Raw genomic sequence first — 24,083 nt, forward strand, 5'->3', positions numbered from 1 at the left:
TTAACATGAATTCACTTACCAAATAAAAAAAATGTTTTTGATGCACAAGAGCGTCTCTCAACCCATTTACACACAGTAATTCCAGGATTGGTACGTTTTTACTGCATTAAAGTGACAATTTATTCTTTGAACATGTATTTGTGTTGTCATGAAGTACAATCAAACCATTTCCGACGCATGGCACTGAATACAACATTTCATGTCAATTAAACTTGTTGTCCGAGTCTATGTCATCTGATTTGACAAATTCAACCTAAGTGGAAGTGTACAGTACAATAACATTCATGATGTGAATGCACACTGTATATAATGCGGTGTACTTTTGTTTGTGTGAAGGAATCCTTGGCGGCGCCTCTGCAGGCAAACGATGGAAATCCACAGTCTCGCCTTTCAAAGGATCTTTGGCACACATCGCAACAACGCGTGCCTGCATTCAGCATACATTGTTCAATGTCCTTGACCCACAAAATAAATAAATAAATGGCCACGAAGCACGTGACCAAGCCCTCAGTGAAAGTGTCCTTGCGCAAGGTTTCCCCCTTCCATTTGCTCTGCGTCTACTTCCATTTAAACATTGAGCAGAAGGGGTGCACTTTGCCACCTCGTTAGAAACAGCTGCACACACACAATTCATGTTGCTCTGGCGCCGTTGTCTTCCGTGGTGTCAAATGTGCTGCTCCAGCTGCTGGCGGACAGCAAGTAATGATCCTTTCTCAAAAAGCGGCCGATGACACGCACCAGGACCTTTCTGTACTGATGCCGCAGCAGGCAATAGACAAATGGATCGCTTGAAGCCTTGGCGTAGCACAGACATTTGGTGGCGATGCCCCAGTATCGGGGGATGTGCACTGAGGGCAGCAGCTCCACGAACCTGCAAGAGGAAAGAAGGGGCTTGTATTGTTCTGACATTTGCACGGGTCAAGCATATATTTGTAATATTTTGCGTCAGTAAAAATGGCTGCCAGTGAATGAGTTGGTACACTTCTGCAGAACATTGTAGCCTTTCCAACTTTAAAGAAAAATAAAGAAATATAGATCAACTTAGAACAAAGAATAATTTTATGAATTATTTTTTTGTCATATATTATTTCATGGTCTTTCTTTATTATATTATATGGAACTGCAAAGCTATGGTATGTTTATTTTCATCCCCATATCCTTTGCAGTGGTGTCCAACATATGGTCTGGGGGCCATTTGTGGCCTGCCACCCATTTTTAAGCGGCCCTCTGCATGTCATCTGCTACTAATACATTTGTCTTATATACTGTAGAGCAGGGGTGCTCAAGTCAGGTCCTCAAGAGCCAGCCTGTTTTTCATGTTTCTCTCCACCAACACACCTGATTTATGATCAGAATCATTATCAGGCTTCTGCAAATGAGCTGATCATCAGACTCAGCTGCGCTGTAGGAGGGAGACATGGAGAACAGACTCTTGAGGACCGGACTTGTGCAATGCGACTATTTACAATTAAACTAGTGTTGTTAAGCAATTCATTTTTTTTAACTAATTAATCGCAAAATGTTCCGTAATTAATCGTGATTAATTGCATTTTTCTACAAAGCTTCTAACTATATTTATTGAGTAAAATATTGGACTTAATGTAAAACCATCAAATAGAAAGTATATTTAGAATCAAATACTGTTCTAATAGCTTTCTTTGATCCGGCAATATAATTACTCTCCTGTAAGAAAAAAACCACTGAACAAATCGATCAAAATGGACTCAGCTTTACTTCAAACTTTTTTTTCTCATAGAAACAATTCTCAACATGTATTGCTTCCAGGTTTAGTTATGCTCACACACTTCAGAAAGGTTGATTTACGAGGCTCTGTGGATGAAACATCAAAGGCATACAAATAAAATGCTATTTGAATTTGGCGGTGAATGCGCAAATTACTCGAGATTTCGCCAACAAGCGTTAGCCAGTAAAACTGAAAGTAAAACTACCTCTAGTCAGTGTTTGTCCATCTTCAGGTTTGGCTGCAGGTTATAAGCCATAAGTAAATAGGAGTGAGGAGTAAATACAACTGAGTTAACTGAGTTAATTTTGTTAGCGCTTTAAAGAATTTAAATTAATCTCCAGAGTTAACACTTTAATTTTGGCAACCCTAAATTAAACAAGTAACATTTCTCTTGATAGCACTGTGGCGAATAAAGAACATTTTGACAGGCACAAATGGTTTATTCCACTTCTGCTCTGCCAAGGTCCAAATTGTGAAAGTAACTTCTTCCGAAATAGCCAGTTTATGAAAGATTGTCGCTGTATAGGTATAGGACATATGGAACCTTTTGTCACTGGTACTTATAGTCCTGAGTGACGTGAAAAGGAGATTTGCATCAGCAGAAGGGTGGGGGCGGGGGAGGAGAGTCGTAGTGGAGCAGGTTGTGAGTTAGGAGGGTGCGAGGTTGTGGAGGGCATTGCAGGTGAGGGGAAGGACGTGGGACAAGGAGCCGGTGGGAGGTGTTGAAGTGCACAAGTAATGTGGTCATATGTGCGTGTGTGAGTAAGGAGGCGTGCGCCTGGATTTTCAATGTACTATGCTAAATGTTATTTTGAGGCTTTTTATAGATACGTGTGTAGCATGGAGTGAAATGCACCTTAGAATTGTTGCATGTTAACTTTGTCTCATTGCTAATATGTATATTTTCTTAGGTTTACTGTTTTAAAGGGGAAGTCAACCATAAACATTTCTTGACAATTATATGTTATATGTGACCTCACTAGTCTAAATATGGAATTATGTTTCATATTAAATTGGGGGAATATGTGTTATGCAGCGAAATCCAGCTGTTTGTATCTATCTCAGCGGGCGGCCATTTTGCCACTTGCTGTCGACTGAAGATGACATGACCAATCACAGCTCACCTGTTTTCTGAAGCTGAGCTGTGATTGGTTGTTACCTGAGACCTGAGCATCTGTGATGTCATTTTCATTTAACAGCAAGTGGCAAAATGGCTGCCTTCTGATATTGATAAAAACTGATGGATTTTGCTGCTTAACTCGTTTTCCACCAACACAATTTTAACCAGAATACTGTATTTAGAGTACAGTAGTGGGGCTGCATAGAACATATTGTTGTCAATATTTTGGGGGGTTCGATCAAAGATGAAAAATAGTGGTGTCACACGACTTTTGCAAAGTGTTGTATATGATCCATCCACTATTCAGCTTTTCCTCAGAGTTGTGGGGTAACGTTTGGATAAACTAATACAAAGCTGCTAATTACCTTGTTATAACATATGGCGAATAGCAGAAGATGAAGGAACCTATGAAGATGCAAATTTTCTTGGTAGCCCTCCGTCTCCTCTTCTTCTGTTCTGCCAAACATCTTTCTTTCACACTGACAACACAAAGAAAGAACGATGAATACACATGCGACGTAACAATGTATTAAATAGTCACATGCTCATTTAGTCTGAATGACAAGCAATTAGACTCCAACATGCCCCAAATGTTACACCTGTGCCGTACCTGGGATGAATGTCAACCAACAGAAGCAGCGTCTGCACTGTGATGACATCAATCCTCTTGCAGTGGGACTTGGCCACTCTCAAAACTTTGAGGTAGGAGAAGCACAGCACGGCCAGGCTGCAGGTGAAGCTGCTGCAATGGAGCAGCACGGTGAAAGTGGCGTAAGCGGCCAGCTGCGTCCGTCCCTCGGCGGCCAGGCGAACGGTGCATGAGGCGTACGTGTGGCTGTAGCCTCCCCAGTCCATCAGCAGCTGAGTCAGAGAGAAGGCGAGGGACTGCAGCCAGGAGTAGACCACCATCAAGATGGCATCCCGGTAACGCATCTTGCTGGAGTAACTGAGAGGGAACATCACGGCGATCCACCTGTCCAGGCTGAGGGCCGCCATGCTCAGCATGCTGTTGGTGGTGAGGAAAGTCTCGGCAAAGCTCGCCAGTTGGCAGAAGGAGTTCCCGAAGGGCTCCTCGCTTTTGACCACCCCGAAAAAGGTGGTGGGCATGTTGATGAAAGCGAGGAGGATGTTGGAGAAAGACAAGTTGAGGACAAAAACTCCCGGGACGTGGGACCTCAACTCTGAGCTGTGGGTGAAACACAGCAGCACCGACATGTTGGTCACCAAGGAGACGACGGCCATCACCACGATGGACACTTCCAGGAGGAACTCGGGGATGCTCATCATTCCAGGCTCCACTTTGCCAGCGTAGAGTCCTACATGTTTGAGCGTCCCATCAGCTGAGACTGATTGCCGCGCAAAGCGCTCGTATGGAGAGCTGTCCAGTGCTGAAAGCTCAAAACGGATCCCATCTGGCATGAGCCGCCTCCAATCATTGTTTTCACCAATGGTGGACTAACTGCGAGAAAGACCAGAGGAAAAGTGTGTGGACGGTGGTTTGCTCTCTCTCTCTCTCTCTCTCTCTCTTTCTATCTCGTGGCTCTCAAACATGCGCACTCGCCGGCGCCTCCTCTCACGCTGGAGATGCCGTGCGCCTTGCACGTGCAGCCTCTTGCTGGCTCATGTGACTCTTGAACAATATTCATGCAAGCAGCGCTTAATATGGGCTTGTCGGGGCGTTGGCACACTCATTTGGGCTGTTTTCTACCCAGAAACGAGTTGACTCCCTGAGGAGTGCAACAAGAAGCTTTATTATGAGGTATGCATATCGAGATGTATGAAAAAAGCGTCTGATCTGCTTTTGCAGCAATAATGATCTTCAAGGATGACTCACATTGATGCTAATTCATTGTGTTTATTACTTACAGTGGCTAGACATGCCCTGCCTCGTACTAAGCATTGTTTCTAATGGGATGGTTGAGTAGTATCGGTATCGAGCCGATACTGACCTTATTTCAAGGTATCGGGTACTCAGTATTGGCGGCCGATACCAGTATCAGTTGAAAGAAGCTGGAAAACCACATGTTTCGATTGGGCCTTTGTCTGGCTACTGGGTTATTTGTTTCATTTTATTTATTTTACAAAAACACAATAGGAATATACCATGAAGGAAAAATATTATATTGGGGATGTATAAGTATTTCTTTAAAAATATCTGTCATTGGTTCAATAGAAATTTTACATATGAAAAGTACTAGCGGTATCGGTACTACTAAAGCGTTGATTACTCGTAATGGTATCAGTCTAAAAAAAAAAAGAAGTGGTATCAACCATCCGTGTTTCTAATATTTTATCCCTGTCATGTATCAAAACAAGGCAACAAAAATTTTGAAATAATGATACAAAAATATGACACAATACCCATATTTTTAAATTAATACCTCAATAAAAGTGTGCAAAATTATTTTAGAAAGGCATCTTTTTCTGATCTTAATAGCTCATGCAGGGGTAACTAATATTGTGGCCAATGACTGTTTGTGTATGTTGTTTTGTTAATGGCAGATACTTCTTAGTAGGGACGGGTGAATACCAATACCAGATATCAATATCGGGCCAATACCCAGCTATTTCAAGGTATCGGTATTTGTGACAGCTGCCAATACCAATATGGGCGGCCATCTTGTATATAAAAAAAGAAAAAGATAATACAATTATTATTAATTCCATTCAGTTCCAAGGAAAGACGCTATATTTGGTTATATATCATAATTTCCGCACACTAGCTATTTTTTTGATATAGTGCTTGATATCGGTATCGGTGACTAGTCAAGAGTTGAGTACTCGTGCTGCGTTCAGTCTGAGAAAAAAGTGGGATCGAACATCGCCACTTCATCTCAAGCCTGAATAAAAAAAAAAATGAGAACATGGCGACAACCTAAGTGTGACCACGCTGACAGATTGAGTTCAGGAAACAGCAGGTGAAACGTGGGAACGCGCTCGTGCAATCTGTGCTCCTTCTTTTGGCTTTGAAGAGAGCGTTTGGTTTCGCAACGACGTGCGCTGAGCTCGTGCATCACCTCAAGCATGCGAGTGTGAGCGTGCTTGAGCATGTGACTGTTTGTGCAGGTTGTTCCTTATGGTACAGTATGTAGCACATATGCTATATGGTATGAAGCGCCTTACCAAGAACCTGCCCAGATGTTGTTTCTACCCTCTGGTCCTCCCTTAGGCTGCCATTTATATGCAATCATTAACGGGCTGCTACCAGATTTACTCTTTCCTTTTTATTTTTGTCAGCCACAATCCTCAGTGGAGCTGCCGTCCTTGTGCACGTCAACTTAATAATTGGAGGAAAAACTCCCTTTGTTGCAGAGAAGAAAAATATAGGGGGGGAAATGACGGGATGACAAGAAATACCCTCCCCCTCCCCTCAGTGGGAAAGAGCCCTCTCTGTGGTCACATGCTTCTTCTGGGTTCTCAGAACCGAGGGTGCGGTTGTGCAAGCAACACAATGCTGATAGCACAAGCACTTAAGAAATGCTGTTAGGACGGCGAGGAGTCCAAACAAACTGCCCATGGCCGTATGACTCGATGCATATGCTGAGCGGGCCGGGCCATTACATAACCGCGCAATTCCCACGGTCGCCACCACAATATGGAACACATGCATCACTTGACAAGGATTTCACGCTGTCCACCTGCCCTGCACACAAATCACTCTAGCAGCCCTCACCCATAATTTGGCACCTGAGTCCCGCTTTTTTTTTTTTTTTACAGGAGCGCCCTGACGTGTCCGCTCAAGAGTGAGGGCTTGGAAAGATGTGATTGTCATGTGGGAGGGGTGGGGAGGCGGCTGGGGTATTGATCGACACTAATAGCCTTAGATGAGCGTTGGGGGTGTAAGCAGGTCTGCGCAAACGCTCTGCGCATGAACCCCAACTCACACAGACATTACTCACATGTGCAGACATACACAGACGCACTCGTTTTCAGCCACGCTCGCTGTCACTCTCGCTTGCCCGCCCTGCCTCCCTCTCCCTCGCTGCATCCCTCCCAGTCACGTGCTGACTGTGGAGGAGTGAGTCTGGCTGTGGAGAGGCTGTGTGATGCTAATTTAAGATGAAAATAATAACATGTACACTGCTCTATGTTTGCTGCTGGTATTGACAAATTGAGTCTTATACTGTCTAGCTATTTATCTGCAGTAACCATCACAGGTGTCCAAAGTTCGGCCCGCGGGCCATAAATGGCCCTTTCTCTTTAGCGTACTAAAAACTAAACTAAGCTAAGCTATTTTCCTTTTTGCTCACAGCACATACAGTTGTGCTTGAATGTTTACATACCCTAGGGTATGTAAACATTATAAGAAAATGGTTTAATGCCCATAAAATCCAAAATATTGTGGCAACTGTTTTGATGTTTTCAGAGATTGAAGTTGACATGAGTAGAGATTTGCATGTGAATTTTGGTGATGATTCATAGCATTTTTGTGCCAACAAGTGGCGTTTAGCTTTTGTACATTTGCAGTCATGCTCATAGGGTTATATAGTCCAAGGGGATGTAAACTTTCAAACACAATTGAAGCTGTCATTTCGCAATTTTATATATATTAATATAACTATAATCAGGGGTGCAAACATAAGCAGTGTGCTGAAAATATTCATGTGTGCACAAGATTCAGTTGTGTTATGCTGCATTCGAGGAAAGTGGGAAATAGGACTATTCCGACTTCATACCAATAAGTGAGCACGGGAATGCCCCTTTGAACTCATACATCCGCGTTGCAAAGTCAAGAAAAAAAAGGTCCCCGACTTCACTGACGTGACTCGACAATGGCGAGCCCCATGTAGAGACAGGCCATGAACAGCAAAACATTATTTAAAAGATTTTAAACTATTTATTTATATTTAACATATTTTCACCACCATAAGGCGCACCGTATTATAAGGCGCGGTCAGTTACTGGTGCTATTTCTGTGTTTAACACACACATAAGGCACACCGCACTATTGGGTGCACACACGGTAAAACATACGCTAGCTCAAAACATATGGTAGCATGCTATTATGCTAAAACATATGCTAGTGCTAGCGCATGTTTTTAAAAAGGCAGCGAACGGAACAAAACTGAGTTTGGTTAAAGTAACATTGTAAACAGTGAGTTCAGTTGTACTTGAAGTATATAACAATGTACCAGGGGTGTGAATTGCCTCGTACCTGGCGATACGTTTCGTATCACGATTCATAGGTCACGATTCGATTCAATACCGATTAATCCAAATACGAATCTATAAATAGATTATTGCGAATTTTTTTTAAACTCAAATTTGGAAAATACTCATCAGTAAACTTGTACACTGTAAGATTTGTATGAAAATTCATTTATTTATATGAAAATTCAGGCTTATAACTGAGCCACTGTATTTAACAAACAGGTTGCAGTCTGTTTCATGTTTGAACAGTATTGAAATAAAATATTAGGGCCTAATGTTCCATTAATATAACATTCTTCCATGAATGTAAGATGTTTTGTTGAATATTCCCATAAAAAAAATAATGTTTAAAAATCGATTCGGCCGCATATCGAATTGATTCGAGAATTGCCGAATCGATTTTTCTAACACCCCTACAATGTACTCACGTTAATTTTGATCAATCCTAATCCACAAATCAGTCATAGTCCTCATGATCTTCTGTATCAGAAACAAACAACTGGGCAAGTTCTCCATCAAACACGCCAGGCTCCGTCTCATTGTCAGAATCAGTCTTTTAGTTGTGTCCTCGGAAATGCCGGCTTTTGCGTTCGCCCAAGCATTCACAATCCATTGACAATTGTAGCATAACTTGCACGGTGCTGCCTCCCAGTCTTGGTAAAGCTATGTTCGCCAGCCTCCCGGAATGATAGCAAGCTCTGTGTTAATTTGTTGAACTTTATTTTTCACAGCGGCTGAGAGATGCGCATTTGAGTCACGGATATAAGGAAGGAAAGTGACCCGGGGGAAAAAAACAATCTGATGTCTTTAGTATGTGGTGTGATCTGTTTAGCTACACCGTGTAGACTTGCACTACTTCAAAGTGACTTTTGCGATGTCTGTTGCTGTAAATGCACGTTGTTTAATAAAGCATTTAAAAAAGAACGGAAAAAAGGAAACAATACACTACTGTATGTAGTACTTTAGCCCGGACCCGCCTTTGCATTTGGTATGTCCCATCTCCCTCACTCCCTGCACAAGCAGACCAGTCTGTTTTGGAGGGAGCTGTCAATCAAACAATTAACTTGTAAGTGGCTCATTAAGCTCTGAAACAAGCAAGAAAGAAAAAAAAGAGGACACATGCTCACTGAACATGCATGCTTTAGTGCCATGGCATAAACAAGTCACGATTGGCAGAGCAAACACTGGTTTAGGGGGAGGGGGAGAGGAGGGGCTGGAGAACTCGCCACCAAGTTGACTCTTCCAGTACTCTCATGTCTGTCCTCAGTCAGGTCCACCTTTCTTGTATATAAGCAATGTGTGCGGGAAGTTCTTTCTTTTTTTTTTTTTTTTTTTTTTTTTTTTTTTTTTTTTTTCTTTCTAAGAGCTCAGTATTGTTCATTCGGAAATGTCATCATCATTGCTCTTTTTTTTTTTTTTTTTTTTTTTTTTTTAAATATATATATATATATATATACACATATATACATACATATATACATATATACATACATACATACATACCTTTTTTTTTTTTTTTTTTGTGTGTGTGGGTGAGTATGTGTGTGTGCGTGCGTGCGTGCGTGTGTTTGTTAGCTCACCAGAAAACCTATTAGAAAAAAAAATCTTATACCGTTCACCTAAATCGAACACCAGGAGACCCGAGGGGACCGAAGAAAACCAAGGAAGGTGAAATCCAGCACCGACCAGACACCCCCCACCAGAACTCCTCCCCAGCCCAAGAAACATCCAGACCCCAACAAATCCAAAAAACATAAAGTCAGGGAGGCCTCAAGAGACCAACGGAGAGACCGAGAAAAGGAAGGAAGGACAGACGAAGCCGCGTGAGATCCGAGACACCAGCCTCCACCGATTCAATAACCTGAGGAGGAAACAGATTGTGTCTGAGTTTCGGTAGATGCTGGTGTGGTGGATCTGGCATGCATGAAAATCTCCACCAAAGAGGGGAGCCGTCGACCCCCGCCGGAACAGAGCAAGCGCAACACCTCAGGGCCCCCCAGGCCGCGGCAGCGCCAAAGGACGACCCCCGGGCCCCATCAGGGCCACCGGCCGGAGAGCAAACCCAGGAGCAGGAGCGCCCCCCGCCCCAACACGGCCCGCGCCCCCGGCCCAACGCAGCAGGACGGGGCACTGCAGGCCCACCAGGCACCCCACCGGCCCCCAACCCCCGCCCCCCCCACCACCCCCCGCCCCCCATCCACCCCCCGCCACCCACCCCAACCCAGCCCCAGCCGCCCCCATGCCCCCAATCCCCCAGACACCCCCCACCCCCAGCACCCCCCCACCCCGCAACCCCCACCACCGCCCCCCCCCAACAAAGCCGCCCCCCCCCCCCCGACCCCACCCCGACCAACCGGCAGCCCCCCAACCCCCGACCCCCAGCCCCCGGGGACCACCCGCACCCAGGCACCGGCGCCGAAGAGGGGCCGGACAGCGGAGCGGAGAGGGCAGCCGCGCCCACCCCACCCCCCGCCGTGTGGAAGGACGGAACACCGGGGGCAAAAGGGGGAGATGGGGGCACCGGAGGGCGGCCGACACCCCCGAACCCCAGGCCCAGCGGGGGAAGGCCCCGGTCGTCACCCCAGCGTTCTTTGTGAAAATTAACCCCTGTTACTGAGTCCGCCAGCTCGCGGACTGGCGAACTCTACCCCTAAACCGTGAATGTGACCCCACCCAGTGTATATACAAGTGTGTGTGTGTGGTGCATTAAAATTAGGAGCAGGTGAACCGGAGCCGATGGAAATGATATTCCCACGCTCCGATCCACCCGCCACCCAAGCATGTTGCTGAGTGTATGTGGTGCATTAAAAAAAATAGATAGGGCGGGGGGGGGGGGGTGGCGACACGGACAGGGGACCGCAGCACTGCTCTATACTGCGGCCCCCAACCGATGGCACCCCCACAAGCCCCCAAGCCCCCCCCCCACCCACAAGTTGTGTGGTGTATTAAAATTGGAGGGGAGTTGTAGGGTGAAGACGGTGTTTCCACCCTACCCCACCCCCCAAAGTGTGTTATGTGCCCTATATGTCTATAAAAGTGTATTGTGCAAACCTAGTGTAGTGAGTTAAGAGGTGTGACCAGCGGGGCCCCCCCCAACCGGGCGGGGGCAGGAGGCGCACCGGCCCACCAAGCCCCCACCCACCCCACCAGGACCCCGGCGGGCATATGGGACCCGTCCGGCGGGGCGATAGGGCTCGCCCCCCGGATACTGGGTCCCGCCCGAGGTGTCAGGACGCCCACCGGAGCGGGGCGGGCACGACACCAAACCCCAGCCACCCCCGCCGGCCCCCATAGCACCGAGACCCGGGCCATGGATGGAGCCCCCGGCCCAGGGGAGGGGAAGGAAGGCGTACCGGGGAAGGGGAAGGGAGGAGGGAAGGGGACGACAAGAAGGGCAGGGGGCAGCGGCAGGGACGCAAGGAGAGGGGGAGAGGAGGAGGAAGGGCGACGAGGGAGAGGGGACAGGGAGGCGAAGGACGGGCGGGGAGAGGCGAGGAGGGAGAGGCAGCAAGGGGGAGGAAGGGGGAGGGGAGAGGGAACCACCGGGCACCCCGGCGGCCCACAGGCCCCGAACCGCGTCGCCGGGCCCAGAGCGACGGACCGCGCCGGAACGGCGCCGCCCCCGACACCAGGGAAAGCCCCGCAACGCAGCACCCCCCAAGAGACCCAGGGAACGGCCAAGACGCAGCCGCCACCCAGCAGCCAACAGAGGGGCAGACCCGCCCACTCCCCGCCAGGGGGGACAGCACCCACAGAATTAACCCACTGGCATGCCGTGAATCCGAATATCAACCCCTGGTGCCCATCGGAGGTGAATCCGCTCGATCCCGCTGGCAGCAGCCGGGTTCCTGACTATGGAAACACAACCATTAGTTACAAATTGCCTAATACAGAAACATCAATGCCAGTTATAACGCTGCTGTGGCTCTCGCTAACAGGCAGAATTAAAATCCAAGTTTAGGTTAAAAAATTCTATATACGTAGACCATGTTTCTTTAAATTTTGACATTTGGTTTTTATTTGAGGCAGATATTTTTTCCATTAAAATATGATTTATGAGGAGGTTAGACCATTGGTCGATATTCAAAGTTTGTTTATTTTTCCAGTTAACAAGAATTGTTTTTTTTGCGATAGTAAGGGCTACAAGTATAGATTGAAATTGTTTATGTGGTAAGTCAATTGTTGTTAAGTCACCTAGCAAACACAAGTTTGGAGAGAACGGTATCCTACAGTCCAAGACAGCGGAAAGTTTTTCTAAGACTTTAGTCCAGAAACACATAACCGGAGTACATAACCATAAAGCATGAAAATAAGTGTCTGTAGTGTTTTGTAAACACTGGAGACAAATGTCGGAGTCTGAGAGTCCCATTTTCTTCATCATATATTGAGTAATGTATGTTCTGTGAATAATTTTATATTGGATAAGTTGTAAATTTGTGTGTTTTGTCATTTTAAAAACATTTTCACAAACTTGAATCCAAAAGACAGATTCCGGAGCTATAGACAAGTCTGTTTCCCATTTTGAGATGGGTAAAGACGTTTTATCAGTATATGAAAGTAACTTATATATTTTTGAGAGTTTTTTTGTTGTTGTTGGAGAAAGCTTGGTAATATCTTTAGCTAAAACAGGCGGTTGGAGCGTACCCTGGAGTGTTGGAATTTGTTTCTTTATCATACTTTTAACTTGCAAATAATGTAAAAAGTTTCCGTTTTTTATTTTATATTTTTGGAGCAAGGATGTATATGATATAAACATATTATCTGAGAAGAGATGGTGGAGATGTGTAATTCCTTTCTGCTCCCACACATTCAAATAAAACGATTGGTTGTTAATTTGAAAGTCGGGGTTATGCCATAGGGGAGAAAGCCCGCTGGGCTCCACTTTGGCTTTTGTCATTTCTAGTGCCTTCCACCAGGCAGTCAGGGTGGCGGAAATCATTGGATTTTTAAAGCAGTTATGGCGCTTAATCGATGTTGTAATAAAGAGTAAATCTAGGAGTCTGAGGTTATTACAATCCTTCTGTTCTAGTTCCAGCCAACAGTTAGTATCTCTATTGGGTTGTGCCCATAAAATAATATATTGTAGCTGGTTGGCTATATAATAGTGCATAAAATTTGGTGCCTCTAGACCTCCTTTGGATTTATTTTTCTGAAGAGTAGATAGACTAATCTTTGCTTTTTTTTTTTTTCAGTAAAATTTTGTAACGGCTGAGTCCAACAACTGGAACCAGTTAGCCGTAGGTTTAAATGGAATCATTGAGAAAAAATAGTTTATTTTGGGTAAAACTTTCATTTTAATAGTGGCTATTCGTCCTATTAGAGAAATAGGAAGATTATTCCAGCGCTCCAAGTCACTATAAATGCTATCCAGAAGTGCGGGAAGTTCTTTCTAACAGTCAATCGGATTTTGGATCTTGGTCCACACACAAAGCGCACCTCACTATCAGGCGCACCGTTGATTTTTTTGAAAATTTAAGACTTTCAAAGTGCGCCTTACAGTCGTGAAAATACGGTATGTATTTTTGCTTTAATTAGTCATTTGAAATAGATTCACGTAAATACACGTGATTTTGAATTACTGCATTAACCAGACCAACAAACAATTTATCGCATTCAGCCAACTTTGTTGTTTACATTTGCCTCGAATGCTTTGAGGTCGGAACTGGGAGAATCCAAGTGGGATACAGCATTAGTGTGCATTTATTTGCATCCTAAGCATTGAAGACAATCTTCTGTTTCAATTTAATTATAACTGTTTAGATTTAGTCATAACTGTTTTAACTTACTCAGCAAAGATTGATAAGTGTAATAATGTGACCAAACGTTTGAAGATTCTTCCTTCCACATTTTATCACTTAATTAGCCATCTGTTTCGGGGGAGAAAATGTGTTATAATCAGTTCCTTTATAAAGTTTTATGTCTACAAAAGTGCCAGGATGTCTGGCAAACTGTGTTTCCGCCTGGTTGATCAACTGCGGGGGGGTCGGATCGTAGCCGGGCAATGTTTACATAGCAATTGACCATTTGTTATTGTCTTGTGACTCAGAGGAAGAGGAAGGGGAGGGGCTTTTTGGGATGCTGGAATTATAATGGCGGCTGCAAGTGGGAGGAGCGACACAGACGCATGGGGAGATAATGGCGTTTGGCCACACATGTGCTCTCTGTCCAGAAATTTCTGAATAAATAAATCCTTCGAAGGAAATGTTCACCGATCTCAACTCTGATTCTGAAAACAACTTTACGAACACGCGGAAAACTTAAAGGATCGTTTTCCAACAGCATATAGCAGCTTAATTAGCATGAAGTCAAGTTAGCTACCACAGCAAATGCCAATTTCAAAATAAAAGCCTAATAAGGCATTGATGTTTATGTATTGTTGGACTTTTAGTTTGAAGTTGTGCATTGCATAGTAACCTATGAACAACTGTTGTGGCGGCCTAATTGACTTGGCTGGCTAGCCTGCAAATAGCTAATAGTGGCTACACTCGCAGGTGACAAGAAGGCCTTCAACCAGATAGTCATCTCGGTCTGGCTGCGCTGCAGCTTTGATGGTCTATCAAATATGACTGACTTTATGTGAAAACGGCCCATGATGCAAAAAAGATTGGGTGGCAGACCGCTGGTCAAGAAAACTGTGCTAAATCAGCTAGCTGATAATGCGGTCCCATAAGTGTTTGACCATTCTAAGCACTCCCAAATCTCCCTCCACCGCTAAAAAAATAAAGTTGTTCCTGACTTGAGGATCACAGTTGGCTTTGGCGCTATTTTTTCTTTTTTAATAGTTGCCAGAATGGTCAGAAAAGTCACAAAATATGACACTATCTTGTCAGACAGAGCGCGTCTTTGATTTGCTACATTCCGTTCATGTCACACTCCGCAGGGTCAAATAGCTCAAGAGTAGTCGGCTTACAACACATAATAGGAGTAGCACTGGCGCAACGTGTTTCGTCGCAGCAGTAGCCAGCCGAAGTTCTACCTGGTGCGGCATAATGAGCAGTTAAAAAAAAAAATCAGTTTTGCTAATCAATCATGCTTCGATGAGGTGCAAATTTTGCCTTGCAAAACTGTTGATTTCAAGCCTTGCTTACCAATCAAATAACAAATACTATGAATAAAATTCCAAACTTAATATGAATGTCAAAACGTTCCGTAGCACAAGTTTTTAAGTACAAGGTAGAAAGAATGACCCATCAATTCTCATAAGTTTCTCAAAGCTAAAGTGAAGCCTGCGGCCTATACAGTATAGTGATATGATATGGTGTCACACCGCAAGGATTAGCCATCAAAAATTACATGACTAGTTAGGAAGTAAAGGTAATGGTAATGTGTTCTTTTTTCCCTATAGTGCTTTAGTCTACTTTCATACAAAGAGCAAAACACGTGGAATAACATACCAAACTTCTAAAACAGTGCCACAGACCAATTATATGAGATTAAGATATTTCCTTCTAGAAAGCAGTGTGGCCTTATTATATTTTCTCAACTATTATTGTCACTGCAGTTTGGTTAGGTATGTTTTGTTTCCTCACCGCCCACCTCTTGAGTTAAGATAACACACATTTTTGTAACGGGTCTGTCTGCCAAATATTTTCACGAGTCATCTCTGCATCTGTTTCTTGTCTTGAGCCTTCTGGTAAATTTGTGTTGAGGGCCTACCAAGAAGTAGTACTACTATGACGAAAAAAATACAGCCAGCAAAGAGCGTCATATGTTCCTGGTCTGGTGATAGAAAAAGCCAGCAAAAAAAAAAAAGGGACAAAAAATGCATGAATATTAGTTTGAGTCCAGCATGCAGTATATGGCAATGATTGTGTTTCTTTAAACACTCAACTCACAACACAGGCAGCAGAGATGAACCCTTGTTACCAACACTTTGCAACACCCACACACACATCTAATGAACTTAACCAACACTTACAACAATATTGCTTATGCAAATGCTTGCACGCAGCCCACGCAGAGGTCACATGATAAAAATGTCACTGAATAATTTCGAATCCTGCGAAATGCATGAAGGAAGAGGTGTTTGGGAGAGAGATGATTGGGTTGTGAAAGAAAGCCATGACCGTATGGAGAGAGGGGGAGAGAGTGATAGAGGCATAAAAAGCATGAGTCAGCAGTCTGCCAGAAAGAAGGAGTTGAGAAACAGAGGAAGGCCTCCCAGGATTTGGTCATATCGGAGCTCTGACAAAAGAATTTCTGGCCTCACGCTACACTGTGTGCTTGTGCGTGTGTCATTTTGAGGCCATCCAGTTTTGAGGAATTTGTTCAAAAGCAAAGCACTGGCTTGTTTCAATGTGAAAAGATTGTTTAGCTCAAAGTAAAATCAATACTTTGACATCAAATATACTACAGTATTTTGGGTGCACATTGAGAATTAGAGCAGGTATTCGGGATGTTTACAGGGCAACGCGCTGGACTGGATGTCTGATTTACATTTTGAGGTGTGAGTATGAATGGTTGTTTTTCTATACTGTATAAGCCCTGCGATTAGCTGGCGACCAGTCCAGGGCATCTCGTCCAAAGTTATTTGTCAAAGACATACTTCTTAAAGATTTTGGAGACACTGGTTTTGAATAGAATGATAGTGCACTTGCAGGAACATAATGTAGGGCCTACTTTTTGACAATCAGTACAAGTTTGGGGGGGAAAAAACATGGCTGAAATAGCTATACTGCAATTTTGTTGACTAAGTTCAAACTGCTTTAAACACGAAATGAATTTGCTCTCTGAGTTTTTTATTTATTTATCTAAAGCAGTGATTCTTAACCATTGTGCAAGCGCCATCTAGTGGGCCGCAAAGTAATTTCAGTTTTGTAACTCTCGGCCGCGTGTTTGTACACATGCAGAAGGGTTTTTGTTTTTTTAACCAAATATTTCCTCCATGTAGAAAAAACAATATGTCATATTGCCCGTTAGTATTGTGCTAAATTCATTCATAATTCTCCGTATTCTGTTTAGCCACGCTGCTGTCAGCATGTTGTGGGGCGGGGCAACAGCTCCATAGGGTTACTGCAAGCAATCGACAAGGGTGTTCCAAAATTAGAAACAGCGTTGTGGAACCTCCGTTGAATGAGCTGCTCTTAATGCTCGCAAATATCTTGCATCTAATAACGGCAAAAATATGCAAGGAGGAAATTGCAGCCGACCTTTTTTAGGTCGGACCAATAAGGCGTTGTTTGGGCAGGACGAAACCAATAAGCGCAGATGGCGGGGGGGAACAAACAGACGAATGGATGTTGGAATTCTCGCAGAATTACTCACGTTTCCTTGTTTAATTTGAACATCAAGAGGCGTTTTGTGCAATTTTATCTGGTAGAGATAAGACGAGACGGAAGACGAGACGGAAGACGAGATTTTCATCCGTTGCCTTGATTGGTCAAAACAAATTTGCAAAAATGCGCATCGTCCAATCAGCTCGAAGCAAGTCCCGCCTTTCCCGAACGGGTCTGCCTAGTGAAGTACCTGATTGATAATGTGAAGAACTCCCTCGAGTGAATAACAATTATCAATCAGGCTGGCGAGGTTATGTCAAACCCGGGTCGTCTGGTCGGAAGACAAATGTTTATCTTACTCTGCGAACAGGACGGTAATGATCTTAGTGTCCTATTTTAGTGTTGACTTGTATGTCAATTTGCCGTCTAATGGGGTTAGCATTAGGCTTTCAGCGAGGTTACATGTTATGTCTTTACATGGGACACTAATGGTTGAGATTAGGAAAAGGCACAGTGATCTTGTAGACAGTTAGAAAACATGTAGTCAACACTAAAAAAAACATATAGTCAATCAATAGCTCAGTCAGATAAACACTTGTCTTCTGACCAGACGGACCGGTTTCGACTCTCGCTTTTGTATTTTTGCGCTATTTAACATGGCCGATAGAGTTCGCTAAATTAAAATATGTAACACTTGGTCGTAATTTGGCACCTTTTCAAAATGACCTATGTGGCCATATTTATTGGAGGACTGTCTTGACAGTGCCACCCTAGCATGTGGAGTCCCACATGGTTCTATTCTGGGACCTCTACTATTCCTTATATATGAATAACTTGGTGCTCTTTGCGGATGACACTTATCTATTTTTCTTTCTTCGGTCAAAATTGTATCTCGGTTTTGTTTTTTACGCCATTGGCTTTTCATTATAATCGCTATCATGCTTCCAGAAATGGAGAGAAAGTGTAGAAAAGAGATCAGTTGACATATGGGCTCACTTAGTCTTTTCCAAAACTAATTGAGCAGTCATGGAACCACATTTTAAAGAGATAGTGCACCTTTGTCTTCATTACACTGTGAGCTATAGGAAATCGTGTGTGGGTGTGTGTGCGTGTGTGTGTGTGGGGGTGCGTGTGTGTGTATGACTCACCCAATAGCGGCAGATGGAAGTAGTTTAGGCCTACTGTATTGCTGCAGCTCTGCCTTCATTCTGTCATGTCAGATGTCTCGGTCTGTACTGTAGACTCAAGATGTTCCATCCCATAATTGTCTCCCTGAATAATGTTTCCTTCCACCAGGTTACTGCTGAGTGCCATGTGTCTTGGAGGTAATATTAATTAGCATAAATTCAACTGCTGGTGGTCAAAAGAGGACATTTGAAAACATCCATCCATCCATTTGTTACCGCTTATCCAGGAGTCATCCTAACCAGATGTCCGAGCCACCTCATTTGGCCCTTCTCCACCACCTGGATGACCAAGCTTCTCATTCTCATTCACAAAGGGCAGCCTTGGTGCGAAGTCCGACCCTCACTGGAAACAAATCTGAGTTGCTGACAGAAATGTGGACCAAACTGACATTTGCCGTACGGGGACTGAACAGTCTATATCAGGGGGTCCAGACCAGTACCCTATACTCCTGAATCACCTATAGAACTCCCTGAGTGACATGGTTGTGCAAATTCCAATGCACCCTCGAGGACCTTGCTGAGACTGTAGAGCTGGTCCACTATTCCACGGCTAGGACAAAAGCCACATTGCTACTCCTAAATCGGAGATTTGACTTCCTGACGGAGGTTCCTCTCCAGACATAGACCATACCAGGGAAACTGAGGAGTGTGATCCTACATACCCTTTTTATAAATAATTGTCATTTATGTGAAGACACTGATCATATTAACGAATACACTACTCACAATATTTACGAAAGAGATAAATAATTATAACAGTTTTTTCCCCCATAAATCTCTTCCAGTGTTTACATTTTAATGAATCACTTCGACAAAACCAATTACAATGAAGTTGGGGCGTTGTGTTAAACATAAATAAAAGCAGAATACAATGATTTGTAAATCATGCTCAACCTACTGTATATTTAATTGAATATGCTACAAATACAAGATAAACGTTATTGTTTTTAGCAAATAATCATTAACTCACTCACTGCCTTTGACGGCTATAGATGTCAAAAATTAATTTTCACCATTTCTATTAGTTTAACATTTGTTTCCACTTTTGTTAACAAAAGTATGAAAACCTAGAATTGTTTGGGGTATATTTAGAACAGATATAAAATGTGTGATTAATTGTGAGTTAACTATTGAAGTCATGCAATTAATTACAATTTTTAAAAAAAATAATCGCCTGATGCGTTTAGAAAAAAAAAAAAGATTATAAAAAATGAGGGGCGTCAGGCGATTAAAATTTTATATTGTAATTAATTGCATGACTTCCCTAGTTAACTCACGATTAATCACAAATTTTATATCTGTTCTAAATAAATCTCTAAAAAAAATGTTAAACTAATAGAAATAGTTCAAATGAATTTTTAATGTCAATGGCAGTGAATGAGTTAACTTAGAATGTTATGGCTGCAGCACGTTCCAAACAAACTGGGACAAGAACATCACAATGTCCCATCACTGGTGATCTGTTTTTGGAACACGACAAGAAGGTGACAGCTCAAAGAGTGTTTATTACAGTGCATTCTCTGCATCAATTTCATAACTTCATACAGACACACTGCTTGTGAATGTGATCCTTTCCTGGAAGCAGATTTGTGGAGAAAAAAGTAACTGTATAATTTGACTTCCTGAGTTATAGCCACGTCAGAAAGTAGTTTGCACGTCCAATATGCCATCTATTGGTTACTTTGGGAATGATGAATTGCACTGTGCAGCGGGCTTTTATTGGACCTATGCCTATGCAGTACTCATTTTGGTCTCTAGACGGCGGTGCATTCATAAATCTCAGCCGAGAGGCAAACTTCCACATATAATAAGGATCGTAAACCACTGTGCAAAAGGAGAATTTTCAAATTATATGGCAACCCTTCCATGATTATTATAGTGATATATTTGATGCAAACTCATTAGAGCAATAGCCCACTTTCACTCTTTCCCTTGGCTTCATCTCGTTTCCTTTTTTTTTTTTTTTCTCCTACGTTTCTACTTCATTTCTTGTTATTTGGACATGTTTTGTATTTTGTTTTAGAAATGTGTGTCGTAAGTAGGCACGCCTGTGAGCTACAATGTCATTGAGGAAGATACATGTGAGTCAATGTATATGTTCCTATGCAAATTGTTCTGAATGTTCATGATGTGTACATTTCTGTGTGGAAAAACCATAAAAAACATTTTGAAATAAAAGAATAAAGATGATAAAATAACCTCTCTGACAGTGGTAACCAAAACAAACCTAAGACTGCTGTTTTCAATAAATAAATAAATCCCTTGACTGCGTATCATTTGATTGTGCGGTAGACCTTACGCTGTGGCTGGTTAAAGGATTTTGTCTGTCAAGTTATGCGAGGGGGGGGGGGGGAATATTGTGGATCTTTATAAGTAAGAGTTTTGTCTCTTGAAGGAAAAACCTATGTCTCCTGTTTGCTCTGGTGCTCCACTATGATTAGATGTCTTTTGCCACGCCAAAAACAACACCACAAACACACGCTCACAACAAAGTATTGCCTCAGGGGAGACATACAGTATAACATGGAAAGTCCTACTGAGCAATGTGGCAGCAATTTGTCCAGCGTGGGATAACCTACAGATCCCCCTGCCCCGGTTTCTAAGTACTACTTCCCTCTGTGTTTATGATTTACATGCAACATTTTGGATAATAGGTACATGGCACAATGCTTTTTCAAATAAACTGAAAGGATGAAGATCACTGAGGCCAGTTATGAGCTGGGCAAAAGCTAAACGAAGCTACATATCGCTGGTGCCTTTTACCTCCAAAATCATCACTTTTCAGGAGACCCCCAAAAACGGCATGTTTACTCAGCCGTGAACATTGCATCATCAAAGAGAGCAAGACAATTTCAATTTTAAACACTGTAGATTGGTCAATAATTCGTAAAAAAAATTACACCTACACGCGCGGACTGACCAAAAGGGTAGCTTTTGGGAAAAATTATAACATTTACCCAATTGTGACTCTTGTGGTTTCGTCCGACGCCAGCGATATGTTGCAAGTCTCAAGCAAGTCCCAAGTTACTGTCAGGGGGGAAATCAAGCAAATCAAGTCCAGCCGTCATTGCTTTGTTCAAGCAAGTCGTTAATTTGTCATAAAATCTTGCTCAGTCACAACATATTTTGGAGTGATAATATATTTTTTCAATTATCGTAACACATAAATACATTAATACCTTGAAAAATTAAATGACCGCACACAAAAAGCACGTTTACTTATCTACAGATTAAACAAACAACAAGAGTATAAGACAAATGTATATTATTTAAAATAAAAAATGTATTGTTATTTTTTTCTAACGTTTGCATGAGTGCTTATAACGAATAATGACTGTGTCGATAAATATTGAAATAAGCTGTATGTGGGACAGTAAACGTGCAATCAACAGATTTAAGTAGTGTTGTTCCGATACCGTTTTTTGGCCGATTCCAATACCGATACCTACGTGGGTTTTTTTCTCAAGATAAAAAAGCTGTCCTGCTATTGGTTCAGAGCATTCAAGGGCCAATAGGATATCTTAGCTCGGCATGCAGTGAACATGTCACACATCAGTGAATGTCGTGATTGAGCAAGACACAAGATGCTGCATCCAAAGTCCTATATTAGCGTCAGAATAAATGGTGTCGGCATGTTACTTGTTAGTACTCACTGATACCGATACCACTGTTTTAAAGCAGTATCAGGGCCTCTGCCGATACCAGTATCGGTATCGGAACAACACTAGATTTAAGGAGTACATATTGGGTTTTTTCCTGCCAACCTGTTTCTCAAACGTGTTAGCGTAAATGGGTGAAGGAGTGGAATTAACATTGTGCATTCTGGAGGTTGTTGCTTCATGAAGTTCAGTCAAGTTGACGTGCATTGGTTTACGGATCAGATATGGCTGACACACTCACAAACAGTGACCACAAAGGCAACTCAAAGTAGAGTTACATTAATTATAGTGCTGTTAAAGCATTCATTGATTAATTAATCACAAAAAATTATCGCATTAATCATGCATTAACGCAGATTAATCGCACTATTAATTTTGACCATATATCCTTTAGCGTGACAGCGGGTGGCTAAGTTTAAGGTAGCACAGGTTGTGTTTGAGCAATAAACATAATTTCACGCATTTAAGTTAAGCATTTAATGAATGTTTGCGTATCACATTTAGAATATTTGTTCAAACAATCGGGGTCATTTTTTTCCCATTTTAAATTATGCAAGTAATTAACTGATTAGAAAAAGAGGAGGATCAAAAAATGTTGAAGCCTCATAACATTAAATGTCAAAAGAATTAACACATAACCGGTGCTCTTCAAATATGGCGGGGGGAAAAGTTGATTAAAAAATGCCTTTTTTACTAGGCGATTAATCGTGATTAATCTGATTTTTTTTTTTTTGTTTAATCATTTGACAGCTCTAAGTAATTAGTTAATCACGATCACTTATTTAACTGTATAGTTTCAAGATTACGGTCTCCGTTGTGTCTAATTGATCACTTTGTCTTCTCAGTGAAAGGCTTGACTGACATGAAATTTTGTTAATATTTGACCAGATAGTGGTGAGCTAAACTGTCAAGCTACCCTACCTAGCTTAGCTTCACAGTACACACAGCTAGCATCCCATGCGTCTAACAGGTGAAGAGCGTCGTAGATGTTGTCTCTTACCTTCGAGTTGCAAACCTTGGATGTTGCTATTGTCGTTTTCTCAATTTCATCATAGATCACCCTTATCCAAATCAAATGTATTCATTTTAGGAGCTTCCGCCATGGCCCTTGCCTCAGCCCTCACCTCATGTCACGGACGGACAGGTAGGTAGATAGATTTTATACTGCACACATATATAATTTTAAATACATGTAAAATATTTTATTATAGTTAATTATTGGGGTGGGATGGGAGCGAGGGTGTCTTCAAGAAAAGTCATGTGGTGACCGTTGTTAGAGATGGTACAGTACGCAGGTGCCCTCTATTGACGAGCCGCCGCCACTGCCTCAAACCCTTTCTGGTGGTGGTGGCGAAATGCCCATGAGAATAAAAAATAAATCAATAAATATTTTTTTTTTTTTTTAAATAAAATAAAAAGAAGCCAAATTACACTTTATTTGTTCAGATAAACTTCACATACTGTCATCATGTGCCATTTTCCAGAGACTGAATATGGTTAAATGGACTCTGTGCCAGATTAAGATTAAGAATGTGTATCCATTAAGAGGTGGGATGAACTAAACAAAAGAGGCAACTTTGTTATTTTCACAGGCGGCGCGCAGCTGTGGTTTCATTTCCATGTACAGTATACATTATCCTTTGGAAGATGTAAAACAAAGCATATATTGCAAAAAATACACATCTTCTTCTTTTTTTTTAATCATGCATTAACATTATTGAAAGCTGGCATCATACAGTAGGGCCTGCATGCACTCAATTATATCAAAATACATGTAGAAAATAGTTCATCCCTTTTCAAAATCCATCCATTTTGTATGGCGCTTGTCCTCATTAGGGTTGATTTTGGACAAGAGGCGAGAACAACCTGGATTGGTGCCAGCCAATTGCAGGCATATATAAACAAACAACCATTAACACACACACCTATGAGTGATTTAGAATATCCAGTTCAGCTAACATGCATGTTTTTGGAATATGGGAGGAAAGTATCTGGAAGAAAATCCAT

General features: G+C 42.5%; 1 protein-coding gene across 3 annotated transcripts; it reads right to left on the reverse strand.

The window, feature by feature from the left end:
• Positions 1–111: 111 nt before the first annotated feature.
• Positions 112–23,313, reverse strand: gpr78a (G protein-coupled receptor 78a). 3 transcript variants are annotated; one of them, XM_086082761.1, is made up of 5 exons: positions 23,077–23,313; positions 21,375–21,444; positions 3,475–4,323; positions 3,230–3,343; positions 112–871 (listed from the first exon to the last, which is right to left on the reverse strand). In XM_086082761.1, the coding sequence occupies exons 3-5, from the start codon at positions 4,281–4,283 to the stop codon at positions 631–633; spliced, it is 1,164 nt and encodes a 387-aa protein (XP_085938887.1). In that variant the 5' UTR covers positions 4,284–4,323; positions 21,375–21,444; positions 23,077–23,313; the 3' UTR covers positions 112–630. The 3 variants fall into 3 exon arrangements, with proteins under 3 accessions (XP_085938887.1, XP_085938888.1, XP_085938889.1); XM_086082762.1 differs by lacking the exons at positions 21,375–21,444; positions 23,077–23,313 and adding exons at positions 18,379–18,548; positions 18,634–19,038 and having other exon boundaries at positions 3,475–4,591; XM_086082763.1 differs by lacking the exon at positions 21,375–21,444.
• Positions 23,314–24,083: the final 770 nt, after the last annotated feature.

This window comes from Leptonotus elevatus, chromosome 8 (genome assembly GCF_054856555.1).
Source record: "Leptonotus elevatus isolate MCC_2025b chromosome 8, RoL_Lele_1.0, whole genome shotgun sequence".
NCBI classification, from domain to species: Eukaryota; Metazoa; Chordata; class Actinopteri; order Syngnathiformes; family Syngnathidae; genus Leptonotus; species Leptonotus elevatus.